General features: G+C 41.6%; 1 protein-coding gene across 1 annotated transcript; it reads left to right on the top strand.

Moving 5' to 3' along the window:
* Nucleotides 1-6,765: 6,765 nt before the first annotated feature.
* On the top strand, nucleotides 6,766-11,183 carry LOC308465261 (vomeronasal type-2 receptor 26-like; the record flags this gene model as incomplete). The annotated part of the gene is made up of 5 exons (XM_080985017.1): nucleotides 6,766-7,047; nucleotides 8,518-8,736; nucleotides 9,144-9,374; nucleotides 9,585-9,711; nucleotides 10,291-11,183. The coding sequence occupies 5 exons, from the start codon at nucleotides 6,766-6,768 to the stop codon at nucleotides 11,181-11,183; spliced, it is 1,752 nt and encodes a 583-aa protein (XP_080841143.1).
* Nucleotides 11,184-20,293: the final 9,110 nt, after the last annotated feature.

Genomic DNA, 20,293 nt, shown 5'->3' with positions numbered 1-20,293 from the left:
TAAATGATGATGATGATGATTACCCCACACATCTGGCTGGGTTTTTTATTTATTTATTTATATTTATTTGTATGTGCGCACGCAGACAGTCATTATTATCTCAAATCAAAAATTGGGAGAGACTTTCGGTTGGCTGCCTGTTATGTCGGACAGGAGCTCTTTCGAATGTAAGAGCACCGGTGCACTGAAGGCTGGGGAAACCGCTAGAGCGTTGCGGTACCCTGAATAAAACCTCAGATTGAGCATTCTGAGGACCTGGTGTTCCTGCAGGTGCCTGGAACGACTCCCCCGCCCCCCGGTAGGCTCATAAAAAGAGCTCTGAGAGCGAGCGGGGTTGGAGACGGGGGCACTTGGGAATAGATTCACTTTCTTCACTGCACGAATCTCCGAGTCCGGCGATCGTGAGCGGCCAATTCCTCCAAAATTTAATTGGAAAATTGTGAGTAAAAAGGATATAATTTGGACTTTTAATTCATAAAGGAAGGGACTTAAAAACGGAGGTCGGTCCCTTGCCACTGAAGTAACGGAGAAAACAGCTACCACTGCCAAAGCCACAAACTAAAACATGACTTTTAAAAGACTTCTAAGTCGATCTTATAGCACCCCCTTCTAGTAGGGGGAAGGGGGGGTTTCTTTACTTATTTAATCCCTACAGAAAAAAATAGAGTGACCTTTTCTTTTCGGAAGCGGACCACCCGGTGGGGAAGGCTAGACTCCATTGTGACGTCATAAAGCAACAGGATACTTTCAACTTTTGTTTTCCTCTTTGGGAAAAACAAAGTAACTGCAGCTGCCTGAGCTGGAAAAACATTAGTAACAGTATCTTCACCCTCAGACACCAATTTTAATTGTGACAGTATCATTTTGGGAGCACCATTTGAGAGTAAAAGGGAGGTAAAAAGAAATTTGGAGAAGGAGCTGCTGCTGACTTTTATATTGAGGCTTGTGGAGGGGATTTGGCTGCCTCCTTATCTCCCCCTTGTGACTGTGACTGACCTTGGACAAAACAACAACAACAAGAAGAAAGCTATGGATGGGGGTGAGAAAGGTGAAAGGCAGAGAGAACAAAGATAAGGAGGGGCTCCAAGTCACCAACTTTTGAAGAGTCTGTGATGCAATTGCTACATGAAATTAAAGCAGAAGTAAGAGGAAATCAACAGACTATACAGGAATTGAAAAAAGACTGCACAATTAGGACAAGAACTGAAAGGGGTTAAGACAGATGTATCAGGGCATGAACTAAGACTGACACAATTGGATACAGTGAGAGTTGCTGACTTGGAGACAATACAGCAAGAAGCCTCAAATTCAATTGCGTTTCTTGAAAGAGAGGGAAAGTCATTTGAGATTGAGATAGGTACCACAAAAGGAGCAGGACAATTTGAAGGACTGGCTAATTGATGAATTTTCAGCTTGTTGGGACCTTTCAAAAGAAGAATTAAATTCTTGGATTGATAAGGCCTATAGATTTGGACCTAAAAAGGACTCCAAGATTACACATGATTGCATGGTAATTTTTTAAGAATCTGGATTTAAAATTTACGGAATATATGGATTACAAACTGATTTTAATGGGAGATCTGAATGGGGTAGCATCAACACATGGATAAAACACAGGGACAGAAATTTCAAAATTCCGGCAGACTACCAAAGACTTTTTTTGATATGACTGACAAATAGGATCTGTCAGAAATATGGAGGCTATGAAATCCAATGGAGAGAGACTATACTTTTTTCCTCAAATGCAAATCAATCTTTTTTGAGAGTCAACTATTTAAGGATATCCAGAGACTTCCTAGGGTTACTAAAACTGAAATTTGCCCTAAGACTTGCTCTGATCATAATGCAGTGTTTTTGGAGATGAAATTATATCTGCAGGGTTCCTTCAGATGGAGGATGAATGATGAGTTGTTGAGGAATGAACAGATGATTAGCAAGGCCCAAAAGACTCTAAAAGATTATTTTGAAATAAATATGAACACAGAGGTAGAAACAAGAGTCATTTGGGATGCAAGTAAGGCTGTAATGAGAGGTTTCCTCATACAACAAAATTCGATAAAGAAAAAGATACAGAATGAGAAAAAAGAAAAAATGCTGTCTCAAATAAAAGATAAAAGAGACAGAAACAAAGTACTATTACAAATATTGCATCTGATGGAAAATCTGTGGAAAACCCTGCAGATATAATAAAATGTTTTCAGAAATACTTTAAACAGCTGTATAAAAAAGGTAAAGAAGATAAAGATAAAATTGAGCAATTTCTTAATGTAAATGAAATGCAAAAAATTCCCGAGGACAAAAGGTTCCTACTTAATGGTATGATTACAAGACAGGAGGTTGAGATAGTAATAAACCAGATGCAGTTAGGCAAAGCCCCAGGACCACATGGTCTTTCTGCAAAATATTATAAAACTTTGAAGGATTGGTTAATTCAACCGTTGGCAGATGTGTGCAATAAGATTCTAAGAGGGGACAAAGCACCCGAAACCTGGAAAGATGCATTTATAACCCTGATTCCAAAATCAGATCAAGATAGATCCGATGTGAAAAACTACAGACTGATCTCAATACTTAATGTGGATTATAAAATTTTTGCCAATATTTTGGCCAACAGATTGAAAAAGGTCTTATCAGATTATATTCACAAGGACCAGGCAGGATTCCTGCCGGGGAGACATTAGGAAGATAACATCAGGAATATAATTGATGTATTAGAAAGGTTGGAAGTGAAAAGAAATTGTAAAGCAATGTTAATGTTTATTGATGCTAAGAAGGCCTTTGACAACGTTTCGTGGTCCTTTATGGAAAAAAAACCTAGAAAGAATTGAGGTTGGACAGGAATTCTTAAATGGTATTAATGCAATCTATTTTGAGTAAAAAGCAAAAATTATAGTTAATAATGTGGTCTCAGAGGAAATTAGAATTAAGAAAGGAACCAGGCAAGGGTGCCTGCTTTCCCCTCTGCTATTTATTTCTGTTCTGGAGGTTTTGCTAAACATGTTGAGGAAAGAGGAGGAGGTTAAAGGCATTGTAGTAGGATCCAAGCAATATAAATTAAAAGCCTTTGCTGATGACTTGGTTCTAACTTTACAAGATCCAGAAACCAGTGCAGTAAAAGCACTGGAGCTGATTCAAGAGTTTGGGCAGGTAGCAGGATTTAAACTAAACAAGAGCAAAACCAAAGTTTTAGGGAAAAAATTAGATAATGAGGAAAGAAAAACCCCTTTTGAAAGGACAGGCATTGTTTCTGTGAAAAAAGTTAAATATTTGGGTGTGAGTTTATCGGTAAAGAATTTGAATCCCTATAAAGATAACTATGAAAAATTAAGGAATGAAATCAAGAGAGATCTTGAGATATGGTCAAACCCAAATATCGGTGGTTAAGATGAATGTATTGCCAAAGATGTTGTTTTTATTTCAAGCTCTACCAATCATTGATAATGTTAAATGTTTTAAAGAATGGCAGAAGGCATTGTCTAAATTTATCTGGCAGGGGGGGAAACCTAGAATTAAATATAAATTACTTGCAGATATAAAAGAAAGAGGGTTTTTTTTCTCTACCAGACCTGAAGATATACTTTGAAGCTGCTGCCTTCTGCTGGACCAAGGATTGGATTCAATTAGAGAATGATGATGTGTTAGATTTGGAGGGACTAGAATATTGATTTGGATGGCATGCATATCTATGGTATGACAAGATAAAGGCCCACAATGGTTTTAAGAATCATGTAATTAGAAAGGCGTTATACAATGTATGGACTAGACATAAAGATCTCTTAGTAAGAAAAACACCAAAATGGATTTCGCCAATGGAAGCACAGGCCCCCAAAAAGTTAAATATGGAAAACCAATGGTTGAGGTACTCAGATTTGTTGTTAGAGGATCAGGAAGGTTTTAAATGAAAACAATTTGAACAAATTAAAGATGAAGTGAATTGGTTGCAATATTATCAAATTAATGAATTATATAAGATGGATAAGAGAAATGGTTTTGCAACAGAAAAAACCAAATTGGAAACGGACTTGTTAGATACTAATGATAAGAATGTCTAAAATGTATAATTTGTTGTTGGAGTGGCATACAAAGGATGAACAAGTTAAATCGGTTATAATAGACTGGGCAAGAGATGTGGGACACAATATAATGATGGAGGTTTGGGAGAGGCTATGGAGGAAAGGGGTTAAGTTCACTGCATGTACGATGTTAAAGGAAAATATTATGAAGATGATGTATAGATGGTACTTGACCCCTGTAAAACTAGCAAAGATTTATCACAATAGTGATAACCTTTGTTGGAAATGTAAAGAAAAAGAAGGTATTTTTTTCCATATGTGGTGGACTTGTCCCAAGGTGAAAGACTTCTGGGAGAAGATTTATAATGAACTGAAAAAAATGTTGAAATATACATTTATTAAGAAACCAGAGGCTTTTCTTCTTGGAATAACAGGTTTGGAATTGCCCAAGAAAGATGTTAAATTATTTTTGTATGCCACAAAGGCTGCCCGAATATTACTTACTAAAAATCGGAAAACACAAGAACTACCAACAGTGGAAGATTGGCAGATGAAGATGATGGACGTTTCAGAGCTAGCTGACCTGACTGGAAGAATCCGCGACCAGAAAGAAGAGGAGCTTCAAGAGGACTGGAGGAAATTTAAGGACTATTTGAATAAATATTGTAATATAAAAAATTAGAAATTACTTGAAAGAAACAAATAGGCCTAGGATTAAACTAAATTATAATTAAATAAATGGGATTTAGAATGTTAAGAAAAGTGAATAAGATGGACTATAATTGGAAATTGTTTTAGTTTAGTAATGATATTGGAAAGCTGTTACTTTTAATTACAAGGAAACTCAGAAGGGAGGGATTTGAAGAAGTCAACCAAGATGTTTAAAAGGTTGGATTTGTGAAGAATTAAGTTTGTTGTTATTGTTTATCTGTTTATTGTTCCCTTTTTTCTCTTTTTTTCTTTTTTCTTTTTCTTTTTCTGTTTTTGTGTATCATTTTGCTTTATGGTTTGTGTTATCATTGTGGAAAATCTAATAAAAAAATTATTAAAAAAGAACTGGCAACTTTGGGCTGTTTTGACTTCCTACCAGACAGCTTGATAAGTTCATGAAGTTTAGAAGGTGCATGTTGTGTAAGTCTGAATGTGATGGAGGATCAAACATCCCTTCCAACCTCAGGGATTTGAGCTGTGAAAGTAGACAGTGCACAAAGCCACAGCGCAGAGTCTCATCAACATATTTTCCCCAGCTATACACTTGCCGCAGAGAGAAGCAAGACATTGCTGTGTACTCTGCACCTGATAATTATCAAAACTATTGTAATTTATTTCTTTTTCCTCCTGAAAAGCTCTGGGGAGTTTTCCAAATGTTATTTCTGAAACTAATAACAACGAAGTCAGAAGCAGGAACAGCACGTAAAAACTTTGTTAACCCAATGTGGAAAGGTTGGTGCATTAATATCCCTGGGGCCACTGAGAGCCTGAGCTCAAATTCAGGGCAGGCAGGGACTAGGCAGAGGTGAGGTTTAAATATGAGCTCCTGGATTAGAAACCACAGCTGGAATCCCATCTGGATTAAGAAGGCGTTGCAGCAGATCAGCAGCTGAGAGCAGTCAGGGAAGAAGGGACCGCAGCAGCAGCAGACAGTGAAATGATCATACTCTCCCTAATTCTTTTGCTACTGATGCCCCATTTGTCCTGTAGGACGCTGAAGGGGAAATGCCAGTTTGGTGTGATAAATGATCGAAACGACACACTTAATAATTATAGGCCAGGAGACCACCTCATCACTGGTGTCTTAGCTGCAAGCACTGTGGTGACCTTCCTGCAGGATTTCTCCAAGTCTCCATCAGTTTCTCGTATGATGTATGTCACCACGTGAAGAATGATTTACTACTGCTACTTTCAGCAGTGATTCCACACACTCCCTTTTTTTCTGGTGTCTTTTCCTGATCAATTGTACCTCAAATACGTCCTCATTAGGCTTTAGGGAACCATAATTCCTGGTGCACAAGGAAATTGAGTGCACGGCCAGACATCTCTTGCGCAGCTGCCTAGCTATGAAACACCAGGCGCTGCTTCCCCCTCTGTCTGCAGTGTAGCTGCCCACTGGGCTATGAGATATGGCTATCGTGCTGCTGCTGTTTGCAGCTGGCTCCAATGGGATACTGAACACTGGTTCTTAGCTTTTTAAAAGAAAAAGAAATACGGTGAATTTACTGTTCCAGAATTAATTATATTATAGATATAGCAAAAAATAAAAGAGCAATTTGGAATAGTGGAATGCTGTGTTTCTTTACTCGCTTGTGCAGTGACTTACTTTGTACAGGTTTTACTTGTGTTGGTTCGTAGGCCCCTGGATTTCCTTTAAGGATAAAACATCTACTAGTGTCTCCCCAACAGAGCTTCCATTATAGGCAGCATGAGATGGAGAGAGATGCTCTTTTAGATAAGCAGATCGAAAGCCATCTAAGGCTCTGCATATCAAACCCAAAACACGGAATTGGGCTACACAGACTTTGAGGGCAGATGTTCCCTTTTCTTGGGGAGAAAAAACCTGTTGCCAACAACCGTTACCAAATGAACTGAAAGCACACCAACTCTGAGATAGCCTTCCTAGTTATCACAGCAAAAGTCAAATATTTCTACTTGTTATCAATGCTCTTGTATGAAAAGATGCACAAACTTAAACACCCTTTCACTAAATGCAGAATGAAAAATGTGATGAAACCTGTTTTGCTGCAGATTTGATGCTATGAGGTACTGGCACATCCTGACCTTCTTGCTTGCCATTCAAGAGATCAGTCGGAATCCCAGGCTCCTGCCCAACATCACCCTGGGCTACAACCTCTATGAGAGCTATTTTAATGCAATAACGACTTATGAAGCTGTGCTAGACCTGCTGTCGGGTGGGCACAAGAATGTTCCAAACTACATCTGTGAAAGACAGAATAAACAGCTGGCCGTTCTAGAAGGAGGCGACTCTGCTCTTTCCAGCCTCATTTCAACCATTCTGAACATTTATAAAATCCCACAGGTATGAACCGGGGAAAGGTAGGGGGGTTGGGGGCTGAGCCTATTTCTGTATTGCAGTTTCTCTCCACCGGTTGCGTCCGACTATATGCAACTATGCATCTTTTTGTCCATGCTTATTTTCTAGGGAGAAAAGGTGCCAGAACTCAATATAAGTATCACACTTCTAACATATCCTCTGATGTTCCCTCGTCTTCTCTAGATGCGAGCTGGAAGGAGGCGATCTTACAAATGAAATTGAGTGCATCATACACTGGAAAATTGGTCAGAAAGCCATAGTCCTGTAATGCAAGAGGTGAAAGGAACATTAGAAAACAGGACAGAGTGCTAACATTATATATCAGCAAAACCTATATTCCCCATGTCTGAACGCACCCTTTGGCTACCAGGTCAAGGCTCCTGGTTTTCTTTTAACAGTGTTGGCAGAGCAGAAAGGAGGTGGGAATAAGCTGCCAGGCTAGAGACTTGGAAGCTCCATGTTTTCAGGTTTTTTATTTGGGGGTGGGATACCAATGCTGCATGAAACTACATGATGTGTTTGTGTATATGTATGCTTGCTGTATACAAGTTGTATATATGTAAACAAGGGGGGGAAAGCTGCCCTCACTTGCATGCAAGTACTAATCAAACAGGGGGTTTATAAAACAAAATCACTACATCTGCTTCTCAAAAAAAGCAAACACCGTTCAAATTAAAAACAGTCCACCTTGCAAAATCCAAAATTAAACAGCCCCATAATAAATATTTTAACTAAATAAAAATAAATCAGGGCTCTCAGCTGATATTCATCATGGTGAATATGTCCCCACTTAGTAATCAGTTTAGGTTAAGGCATAGTTGCACTTGGTCCTGAAAAAAAAACGAAAAAACAAATTCTTTCTTTCTCTCCTAGATCAGCTACGGTTTTGTTAGTCGTGAATTTACTGATAAATCTCAGTTCCCTTTCCTCTACCGTATGGTCCCAAAGCAAGAACCTCCTCACCTGGCTGTGGTTAAATTGCTCCTGCATTTCAAATGGACATGGATCGGTCTCCTTGCTCCAGACAATGACAATGGAGAAAGGTTCATGAGGACCTTCACAGCTGCGGTCACAAAGAATGATATTTGTGTGGCCTTCTCAAAAACTCTCACAGAAATTGATATTTTTAATCCAAAGCGCCTGGTATCACTTCTCATGCAGAGACAAACCAATGTCTTTGTCTACCATGCAGAAGTTTGTTCCACTTTGCTTCTAGAGGCGTTTATGAGATACACTGAAAACACCCTAAAAATAACAGTGGGGAAGGTTTGGGTCACAACTGCTTTGCAGGATGTCAGTATAAGTATGGCATCTAACGAGGATCCCCAGGGTATCCCTGCTTCTTTGTCCTTCTTAATCCAGACAAAGAGGAGGACAAAATATGAAACATTTGATCCATATGCCCTTGAATCCCAACAGCTTATGGATATGACATTTACGTGTTCTGTTTCAAAGAATTCTGCGAGACTCCAGAAGAGATGTAGAGAGAGAGGAGAACTGGGGGCCTTGTCACAAGAATTTACTGAGAGAATGCTGTCTCAAGACAGCTACAGTATTTACAACACTCTCCAGACCATGGCAAGTGTCCTGAGTGCTGTATACTCATCCAAACCAAGCCAGGTGGCCATGGTGGGAAGTGGCAAGATGGACCTTCAAAGACTACAACTGTGGCAGGTATGATCGTTTCTCTGGCACATTCTCACCACTGAACCGTGAGTCAGAAATTAAATTCTAATTTGAGGACATATTCAAGGTGGGGTTGGTGGAGATGTTTAACCCCACAATTGAGGCAAACCCGTTTTGTCAAATTCCCAGTGCCTCACCCTTTTAAGTGATTCTGGAATAGGACGACACACCCTGATCCTACTACAACGTTATAACCACACTGGCTTTCATTCATGATTCCAATTTTAACATGCAATATATTAACGACTCTAGCTCTGCTATTTCCCAAATAAGAGTGCCATCTGAGTCTCTGGGACTGCACCTTGGGAGACTACAGTTCTTAGTGGCCAAGGCTCATGTACGCTACTTTGTTCCTCATTTGCTAATTCTGGGTGTGTTTTCCTGTACCATTTTAGCTGCACTCTTTCCTAAGAAACCTCCACCTTTACAACTTTTCCATGGATGGAGCTTATTGGGATGAGAATGGGGAGCTGGCAGCTGACTTTGACATTGTCAACTGGGTGGCATTTCCCAATAAGTCCCTTGTTGGGTTGAAAGTTGGGAGTGTAGAGAGATCAGCATCTCCAGAGAAACTCAAGTTTGCCATTGACCGAAATGGCATTGTGTGGCCCAGATGGTTCAAACAGGTGGGTGAAATAATTAATCACATCTTATTCTCTTTGATGCCTCAGACCAAGGAATACTATGGTCTTGGCCTGTCAGCAGCAAACTTTCACCTGCATATCTTATGCTGCAGTCCTAACCCCATTGTATGATTCAATCAGAGCTGCACTCTATGACGCCTGTCCACAAAGTCCTAACATCTTCTGCTTGATGCTTTTTCTCATTTTGGCTAGAACGTGCCTCTTTCAAGGTGTACCGAAAACTGTCGTCCAGGATATGCCAAGGCCATTAAGGAGGGAGAACCAATCTGCTGCTATGCTTGTGTTGAATGCATGGAAGGAACAATCTCCATTCAGGAAGGTAAATGTCCATGAAAGGATATTTAAAAACTTGCATTTTTATAGTGGAAAATCACCTTCAATTCTAGGCATTGGTACCTATGGAGGGGGGTCTTGCCCCATTAAAGGAGCTCAATGGGATTTGCTGACCCCAAACTATAGCCCATGATTTATTCAAGGCAAACCCACAACCCAAAATACAGTAATCAGATAAGAATCACAGAATAATATACAGTCATACCTCGGGATAAATAGGCTTCAGGTTGAGTGCTTTCAGGTTGCGCTCCGTGGCGACCCGGAAGTAACAGAGCGCGTTACTTCTGGGTTTTGCTGTTCTCGCATGCGCAGACGGTAACAATGACGTCAGGCGCATGCACGGAAGCAACAAAACGTGACCCGCGTGTGCGCTGTCACATCTTACGTTCTGTTTGGAATGTGAACGGGGCTCTGGAACAGATCCCGTTCGGATTGCGAACGGGGCTCCGGAACGGATCCTGTTCGCATCCCGAGGTACTACTGTAGTTGGTATGGTGTAGACTATGGAATGTCATGGCTATAATATTTATATTGGCAACACTCAGGTCTCTCTTGTGTTTTTCAGATGCAAAGCTTTGCAACAAATGTCCAGATGATCAGAATTCCAATCAACACAGAGATCAGTGTGTCCCCAAGATTATACATTATTTGTCCTACAAAGAACCTCTGGGGATCCTCCTAGCTTCTTTTGCCCTGTTTTTGTCCCTCACTGCTGGTTTTCTTTTGGGAATCTTCATTAAATACTTTGACACCCCAATAGTCAAGGCCAACAACCGGGACCTCACCTACTTGCTCCTCGTCTCCCTCCTGCTCTCCTTCTTGTCCTCCTTCTTATTCATCGGTCGGCCCCAGAAGTGGACCTGCCTTCTCCGACAAACTGCCTTCAGCATCATCTTCTCCGTGGCCGTGTCTTCCCTGTTGGCAAAGACCATCACGGTGGTGGTGGCGTTTATGGCCACAAAGCCAGGGAGCCAGATGAGGAAATGGCTGGGCAAGAGCTTGGCCAAGTCCCTTGTCTTGTCTTTTTCCAGTGTCCAAGGGGGCATCTGCATGGTCTGGCTGGGAATGTCTCCCCCCTTCCCAGACTCCGACATGTACTCCCAGCCTGGGCAGATCATTCTGCAATGTAACGAAGGCTCTGTTGCCATGTTTTATTCTGCCCTTGGCTACATGGGCTTTCTGGCGGCCATCTGCTTCACGGTGGCTTTCCTAGCCAGGAAGCTGCCTGGGGCCTTCAACGAAGCCCAGCTGATCACCTTCAGCATGCTGGTGTTTTGCAGTGTTTGGGTGTCCTTTGTGCCAGCCTATCTGAGCACCAAGGGGAAATATATGGTAGCCGTGCAGGTCTTCTCTATCTTGGCCTCCAGTTCGGGGTTACTGGGTTGCATCTTCATTCCCAAGTGCTACATTATTGTCCTGAGGCCAGATCTGAATAAAAAGGAGCATCTGATGGTATGACATATAAAATAGTACTTTTTTGGCATAGCACTGCAATAATAAAACCAATGAATGTGAATTGGATGTTCATTTCCCAATACTGCCAATCTAACATCTTTCCTCCACGTGAATCAGAAAGGAAAGTGGTCTTTGGACAAAATGAAAGTGGGATGGCCACATGACCTTGTCTCTTAAAGATTTGCAATCCCAATTTTTGCAATCTGAATCTAAGTAGAATCATGTTAACATTACTGGGTTTTCCATGTTATTCCTTGAAGGAAAACTACCTGAAAATGATTTATAGATGGTATTTAACTCCGAAAAGACTTGCTAAAATGTGTAAGTCCTAATCAGATAAGTGCTGGAGATGTAATGAGGTTAGAGTATGTTTTATCATATGTTGTAGACTTGTAAAAAGACAAAAGAGTGCTGGGAAATTATATATAATGAATTGGAAAAAAAATGTTTAGAAGTACCTTACCAAAATAACCAGAATCCTTTTTGTTGAGTATAATTAGGAGGAAATTGTTTAGTTCATGTAAAGTATGCAGTGATTAATGACGTGCAAAATGAACCACGGAAAAAGAAGAAGGGAAGTCATTGATTTAAGGATGTCTAAATGAATATATTGAAATGCAAATTAGAAAAATTTAATAAAAATTGCAGTAAAAAACACACACATTGGGTTTTATTCAACTAATGCCCATACGGTTTTGAAAGATCTGATCTTAGGGTGGAAATGAAAACAGCACTGAGGAGATCACTCCATCAGCTCAAGTGTTTCTGCTTTCCTGGTGAATGACCTATCCCAGTGGTGGCGAACCAGAAAGGGCATTCAGAGCCCTCTCTTTGGACATCCACGGCATCACCCCAGCAGGGCTGTAGCTTCCATGCCAGGGGCTGAGGAGGGGAGGAGGGGTCGCGCCGTCCAAAACCTGTGGCCACAGGGCCTGGTGAACACTGAGGGGCTGAGCAGGCATTGACTTTTGATGCACCAGGGCCTCCCACCAGTCTGTTTTTCCTACTCGGGAGTAAGCCGCCTTTAGTTCAGTAGGGCTTAACTCCCATGTCAGTAAGCATATAAAGACGGCAACCTAAGAAGGGGCTGCTGGGTTTACATGTTCACTGGGCTTTCTTACGGAAGCCAATTCATTCCGTGGAGACCGCGATCAAACGGCAGCCGAAGAGATGGCAAATAATAATAATAATAAAATATCATTTATACCCCACCCATCTGGCTGGGTTTATTTATATTTATTTGTATGTGCGCGCACACATATTATTATCTCAAATTAAAAATTGGGAGAGTGTGGCTCTTACTGCAGCCCTCCAGTGATGAATAATGGCCAAAATTGTGGAACCTTCTGGAAAAAAATGTATTTCCGAGGTTTGGTGGCTCATTACACCACTTTGTTTGGAGTAATACCTGTGATTTCTTTCTGTAGGGATGCACGGGGACGCATACCCCATAACATTTTGTGAATTTAATGGGAGAAGAAATTCACTGTATTTCTATTCCCTGATTTGAACTGTATTTATTTCCCCCCAGTGGTGATCTTCTTGAGTCGAAATGAGAGTACCCCTAAACATTTTTTAAGAAAATAAGCACTGAGTTATAATACCATAAAATTATATATCAATGGAAAGATAATTTAATGAAGAATGTACAGTGATACCTCGGGTTAAGTATTTAATTTGTTTTGGAGGTCCGTTCTTAACCTGAAACTGTTCTTAACCTGAAGCACCACTTTAGCTAATTGGGCCTCCCGCTGCTGCCGCGCCGCCGGAGCATGATATCTGTTCTCATCCTGAAGCAAAGTTCTTAACCCGAGGTACTATTTCTGGGTTAGTGGAGTCCGTAACCTGAAGTGTCTGTAACCTGAAGCGTATGTAACCCGAGGTACCACTGTAATGCAGTAACTTTTATGAAGGATTATTTAATACAACAGCAGTCATAAAAATATACAGGTGAAAATGCCATGTTGGCACTTTGTGATAAATAAGTGGGTTTCGGGTTGCAGTTTGGGCACTTGGTCTCTGAAAGGTTCACCATCACTGGTCTATACTCTAAGCGGGACCAGCAAATCAATGCTAATATTCTCCAAATATGCTTTAAGATGTTGAAGGTTATGAGGCTGTGCTAATCAGGAGCTGGGGGGTTCAGTCTATGCCATCCTTCAATTGCCTTCTTAACTAAGAAACCCAAGCATGGGTCAGTGGAGAATGAGCATTTGGAAAAGAAAGCAATACTGGCCGCTTGGACCATCAAGGTCTTGGCTGCGTTGCCCATGGCTCTACGATAGGCAAGATATTGCAGAAAAGGCCCCTCTCTTGGTGCTGAGGTGGTGGACCGGGCACACATGGCGCCAAACTGCAGCACAAGACCCCTGTTCGAAGCTGCGGGTGTGTGGCTGGAAGTGAAGGTCAGAAATTCCTCCCAGGCCTTTTTATAAGATCAAAATGTGGATGGCGATACAGAAGCCATTACTCCCTGGATCACTTCGCACTGCCAAGATTCCAAAGATGGTCTGGGAAACGGTCTGGATCCTGCCTTACCCAGGCAGACTCTGTGATGAGGCGACCTCAAGTTCAATGTTAGCCGTGCAAGATGTGCAGAGAAGGCTCTTCCCAGAACTATCACCCTGCAAGAAAAGTTCAGGTGACCAAGAAGTGACTGGACTTGGTGTAACGTCACCTTTTAAAGATGTAGGTGCTGCCTAATAACCTCTCGCAGGGTTGCTATTTTATCCCGCAAAAGACGGGAAGCCTGTGTCACCAAATCTAATTCAATGTCGAGATAGGTCAGTTTAATAACCGGGCCTTCAGTTTATTCCAAGGCCAGAGGGACCCCAATTCCTGTGTCATGGCGGCGAAACCATCCATGAGCTGTTGACAAGGGTGGGGAAGAAGGTGGGGCCATAAAGAGGAAATCATCAAGATAGTGATACACACATAGCTGGAGCCCATTCTATGGCAAATGGCCCATTCAAGGAATGTGCTGAAAGTCTCAAAGGCAGCACATGTGGGACATGGGTGGCGCTGTGGGTTAAACCACAGAGCCTAGGGCTTGCTGATCAGAAGATTGGCAGTTCGAATCCCCGCAACGGGGTGAGCTCCCGTTGCTCGGTCCCAGCTCCTGCCCACCTTGCAGTTTGAAAGCACGTCAAAGTGCAAGTAGATAAATAGGTACCACTCTAGCGGGAAGGTAAACAGTGTTTCTGTGCACTGCTCTGGTTCCCCAGAAGCGGCTTAGTCATGCTGGCCACATGACCTGGAAGCTGTATGCCGGCTTCCTTGGCCAATAAGGCGAGATGAGCCCTGCAACACCAGAGTCAGTCACAACTGGGCCTCATGGTCAGGGGTCCCTTTACCTTTACGTACATACATACATACATACATACATACCACACCCATCTGGCTGGGTTCCCCTAGCAACTCAGGGCGGCTCCCAACAGAATATTAAAAACACAATAAAACATCAAACATTAAAAACCTCCCTAAACACGACTGCCTTCAGATGTCTTCTAATAGTCAGATAGTTGTTTATTTCCTTGACATCTAATGGGAGGGCATTCCACAGGGCAGGCACCACTACCAAGAAGGCCCTCTGTCTGGTTCCCTGTAACCTCATTTCTCGCAGGAAGGAAACTGCCAGAAGGCCATCAGAGCTGGACCTCAGGAACTTTTTGCATACAAAGAATGTGCCCTAAGAACTGAGCAATTGTGATTCCATTGCAATACCTATTATCCTATTATTATTATTATTATTATTATTATTATTATTATTATCCTATTATTTTGTACAAATGTATCTCACATAACAGGGTTGGAAAAGACTATATGGGATTCTAGAAAGTTCTAGGCAACTTTGGGCTGTTTTGACTTCCTACGAGACAGCTTGATAAGTTCATGAAGTTTAGAAAGAACGAGTGCATGTTTTGTAAATCTGAATCCTTCCTAATGCAATGGAGGATCAAACATCCCTTCCAACCTCAGGGATCTGAGCTGTGACAGTAGACAGTGCACAAAGCCACACCGCAGAGTCTCATAAACATCTTTTCCCCAGCTATACACCTGCCGCAGAGAGAAGCAAGACTTTACTGTGTAGTCTGCCCATGATCATTATCAAAACGATTGTAATTAATTTTAATTTTTTTCCTTCTGAGAAGCTCTGGAATGTTGTCCAAATATTATTTCTGAAACTAATAACAAAGATGTCAGAAGAAAGAACAACACGTAAAAACTTTGTATGTAGAAAGGTTGGTGCATTAATATCTCTGGGGCCACTGAGAGCCTGAGCTCAAATTCAGGGCAGGCAGGGACTAGGCGGAGGTGAGGTTTAAATATGAGCTGCTGGATTAGAATCCACAGCTGGGCTCCCATTTGGATTAAAAAGGCATTGCAGCAGATCTGCAGCTGAGAGCAGTCAGGGCAGAAGGGACTGCAGCAGCAGCAGACGGCAATGAAATGATCATACTCTCCCTAATTCATTTGCTACTGATGCCCCATTCGTCCTGTGGGACGCTGAAGGGGAAATGCCAGTTTGGTGTGATAAATGATCGAAACGACACACTTAATAATTATAGGCCAGGAGACCACCTCATCGCTGGTGTCTTAGCTGCAGGCGTTACTAATGACTACCTGCGTGATTTCTCGAAGTCTCCATCTTTTTCTGGTGTAATGTATGTCACCACGTGGAGAATGATTTACTACTGCTACTTTTAACTGTGATTCCATGCTCTCCCATTTTCCTGGTGTCTTTTCCTCATCAATTGTACCTCAAAGATGTCCTCACTTGGCTTCAGGGAACCATAATTCCTGGTGCACAGGGAAATTTAGTGCACAGCCAGACATCTCTCGTGCAGCTGCCTAGCTATGAAACACCAGGCGCTGCTCCCCCCTCTGTCTGCAGTGTAGCTGCCCACTGGGCTATGAGATATGGCTAAGGGGCTGTTGTTGTTTGCAGCTGGCTCCAACGTGAAACTGAACATTGTTCCCCAGCTTTTTAAAAGAAAGAGAATTGTGGGGGGATTTACTATTCCAGAATTAATTATAGTGTAGATATAGCAAAAAAAAAAAAAAAGGGGAAAGCAATTTGGAATAGTAGAATGACGTGTTTCTGTATGTGCTTGTGCAGTGACTTACATTGTACAGTTGTTTTACTTGCACTGGTTTACAGGCCTCTGAACTTCTGTCAAGGATGAATCATCTAGCAGTGTCTCCCCAATAGAACTTGCATTGTAGGCAGCATGACATGGGGAGAGATGGCCTTTCGGCTAAGCAGGTCAAAAGCCATCTAAGGCTTTGCATATCAAACCCCAAACACAAAATAGGGCTTGACAGCCAGCGCAGGTCTTTGAGGGAAAATGTTCCCTTTTCTTGGGGAGAAAAATCCTGTTGCCAACACCCATTTCCAAATGAACTGAAAGCACATAAACTCCGAGCTAGCAAAATTCATATATTTCTACTTGTTATCATTGCTCTTATATGAAAAGATGCACAAACTTTAACATTCTTTCACTGACTACAGAATGAAAAATCTGATGACCTCTATTTTACTGCAGTCCGGAACCTTTGAGGTATTGGCACATCCTGCCCTTCTTGTTTGCCATTCAAGAGATCAGTCGGAATCCCAGGCTCCTACCCAACATCACTCTGGGCTACAATCTCTATGAGAGCTATTTCAAAGGAAGAATGGCTTATGAAGCTGTGCTAGACCTGCTGTCTGGTGGACAGAAGAATGTTCCAAACTACATCTGTGAAAGACAGAATGCACAGCTGGCCGTTCTAGAAGGAGGTGACCCTGTTCTTTCTAATCTCATATCAACCATTCTGAGCATTTATAAAATCCCACAGGTATGGGTTGGGGAAAGGTGGGTGGATTGGGGGCTGAGCCAATATCCACATTACAATGACTGTATGTAAAGATGTATCTTTTTGTCTAAGGTTTCTTAGATCCTACGTTTGTTTTCTGTTATTACTGAATTATGGGCCTGTTTTATTTTGTTTTGCTTTTGCTTTTTTGCAGCTCTGTTTCATAACTCTGTTTTATTGTTTTTATGTTGTATTTCCATACACCACTTAGGGGTTAAGCTGTATGTCTAATATCTGGATCCAGCAAGGATTCGGTTGTCGGAATTGCTAGGCTAGCTTCTTGGTCTTATTCTTTGGCGATCACTCATAACCAAGTAAAATTGTGACTGTGGAGGCCAATTCTGGATCCCCACATCCTTCCACAGTGGGGACCTAGGTTTCCAGGTGGGAGCTGATCACAGTGAGGATTTTCTAATTCTAGTGTATTTTAAAATGGGTTTTAGAGTTTTTAGGGGTTTTTGAATGTTTTATGTAGTTTTGTAGTAGTTTTATGTAGTTTTTATGTAGTTTTGTGGTAGTTTTATGTAGTTTTTATGTAGTTTTATGTAGTTTTCAATTTCATTGTTCCGCAAGGGACAATGACAATAAAGATATCGTATCGTATCGTATCGTATCGTAAATGTGTCTTCCTCTTAGCTCGTTTCTCCCTGTGGTCCTGGGTTCACAATTCTTCAAAGTCCATGACACCTTTGGTAGAGGCAATTCTCCAATGGGAACGTTCGCAGGCCAGTGTTCCCCAATTTTCTGTGCTCATACTGCATTTTTAAAGATTTGCCTTTAGAGTGTCTTTAAACCTCTTTTGTTGTCCACTGGTATTTCACTTTCCATTCTTAAGCTGAAAATAGAGTAGTTGCTTTGGAAGATGATAATAAGGCATCCAAACAACATGACCAGTCCATCAAAGTTGATGTTGAAGAAGCCTTGCTTTGACACTGAACTTTGCTTCTTCTTGTACACTAACATTGGTTTGCCTATCTTCCCAAGTGATGTATAAAAATTTTCAGAGACATCGTTGATGGAATCTTTTGAGGAGCTGGAGATAGCGTTTATAAGTGATCCATATTTCACCAATGTACAGTAAAGTTGGTAGTACAATAGTTTTGTAAACAAGCATTTTGGTTTCCCAGCAAATGTCCTGGTCCTCAAACACTCTGCACTTCAATCGGGAGAAAGCCGCACTTACAGAGCTCAGGTGATGCTAGATTTCGGCATCAGTGTCAGGCCTAATCAATCATAATGGTGAATATGTTCCCAGTTATTCGTTTAGGTTAATACATATTTGCACTTGGTCCTGAATACAATTGAAAAAACCAAACTCTTCCTTTTTTTCCTAGGTCAGTTATGGTTTTGCTAGTCGTGCATCAACTGATAAATCTCAGTTCCCTTTCTCCTATCGGATGGTCCCAAAACAAGAACCTCCTCACCTGGCTGTGGTCAAATTGCTCCTGCATTTCAAATGGACGTGGATCGGTCTCATTGCACCAGACAATGGCGATGGAGAAAGGTTCATGAGGACCTTCACAGCTGCGGTCACAAAGAATGATATTTGTGTGGCCTTCTCAGAAAGTATCAAAGAAACTGAGGCTTATAATCCAAAGCACCTGAATTCATTTCTCAGACAGCATGAAGTCAATGTAGTTGTCTACCATGGAAGTGTTCAATCCACTATTATTGTAAACGCGTATATCACACTAAGTGCGAAAATGGTTAAAAAAACAGTGGGGAAAGTCTGGGTCTCAACAGTTCTTCAGGATCTCACTTTGAGTCTAATAGCTCACTATGATCCCTTGGGTGTCCCTGCGTCTTTGTCCTTCTTAATCCAGACAAAGAAGGCAAAATATGAAACATTTGAACCATATGCTCTTGAAATCCGCCAGTTTATAAAGACAGCATTTAAGTGTTCTTTTTCAAAGAATTCTGCCAGAGTCCAGAAAAGATGTCGAGAGAATGCAAAACTGGGGACCTTGTCGCAAGAATTTACTGAGAGAACGCTGTCTCAAGACAGCTACAGTATTTACAACACTCTCCAGGCCATGGCAAGTGTCCTGAGCGCTGTCTACTCATCCAAACCAAGCCAGAGGGCCGTGGTGGGAAGCGGCAAGATGGACCTTCAAAGACCACAACCGTGGCAGGTATGGTCGTTTCTCTGGCACATTCTCACCACTGAACTGTGAGTCAGAAATTAAATTCTAATTTGAGGACATATTCAAGTTGGGGTTGGTGGGGATGTTTGGAACCCACAATTGAGGCAAACCCATTTTGGTAAGTTCCCAGTGTCTCACCCTTGTAAGTGATCATTTAATTGGACGTAACCAATTTAAAATTGGGAGATGAACACTGGCCAGGCTCCTGGCACCATCTCCTTTTAACCTAACAGGAGATACTTTATTACTTACCGTGACACCTTGTATTTGGGGCAAGAGTCCAGGGGGCCAGAGAGCAGGAGCAGCAGGAGGTGGAGGGGCGCCCAAATACCACGGGGTGGCTGGCTACATTTTGAAGTGAAATGATTCTCATATTCCCTTGGCACACCTGTGTGTGTCTCCTAAGACCTCGAAATCCTGAGTGCCCTGATTTGGACTGTTCTTCCATTCTGGAATGGGACGACACACCCTGATCCTAGTAGAACATCATAGCCACACGGGCTGCCATTCCTGATTCAGTCTCAGTCTCAGTCAGTTTTATTGCACATAGCCAAAGGCTGCCGCAATGTACACAGAATTATTTGACAATTAAAAGAAAATATACCGAATTGGTAAAAAAAGACTTAAAACATTTATATTATTAAAACATTACGTACTCTAAACAAAGCTATAAAAGTACCCCAATGTACAAATAAAAACATTAAACAATAAAATTCATAAGCTAAACTCATCACATGGTCACTAATGTTAAAAACAATATCAATTAATACAGTGTGCAATTTATACTCAGAGTTTGGTGACAAAGATAGAGCATAGCCTGAGGTAGATAGATAGGATCAAATAAATTCATCTCCTTTACAGTTAATGGCTACCTTGGCTATATAATTTGCTCTAATTTTCCCAGCAGCAGTTGCAAAAAGTGCTACCCGCCAGGTCACATACTTATCTGTGTCTGCAAGGAGATATAACATCATATCAAGGGGGTTCTGGCCAGGGGACCCTGTCATTATAGGTACCAAAAATCTATTTCTTGCATCATTATATAACGGACAGTGCAAGATATAATGCATAAGGTCCTCTACTTCAGAACATCCCCTAATGCAAACACGTTCG

The sequence above is a fragment of the Podarcis pityusensis genome, assembly GCF_964106645.2.
Source record: "Podarcis pityusensis genome assembly, chromosome: 2".
In the NCBI taxonomy this organism is placed as follows: Eukaryota; Metazoa; Chordata; class Lepidosauria; order Squamata; family Lacertidae; genus Podarcis; species Podarcis pityusensis.
Note: the sequence above shows the minus strand (reverse complement) of the source record. Positions and strands in the feature narration are given on the sequence as shown.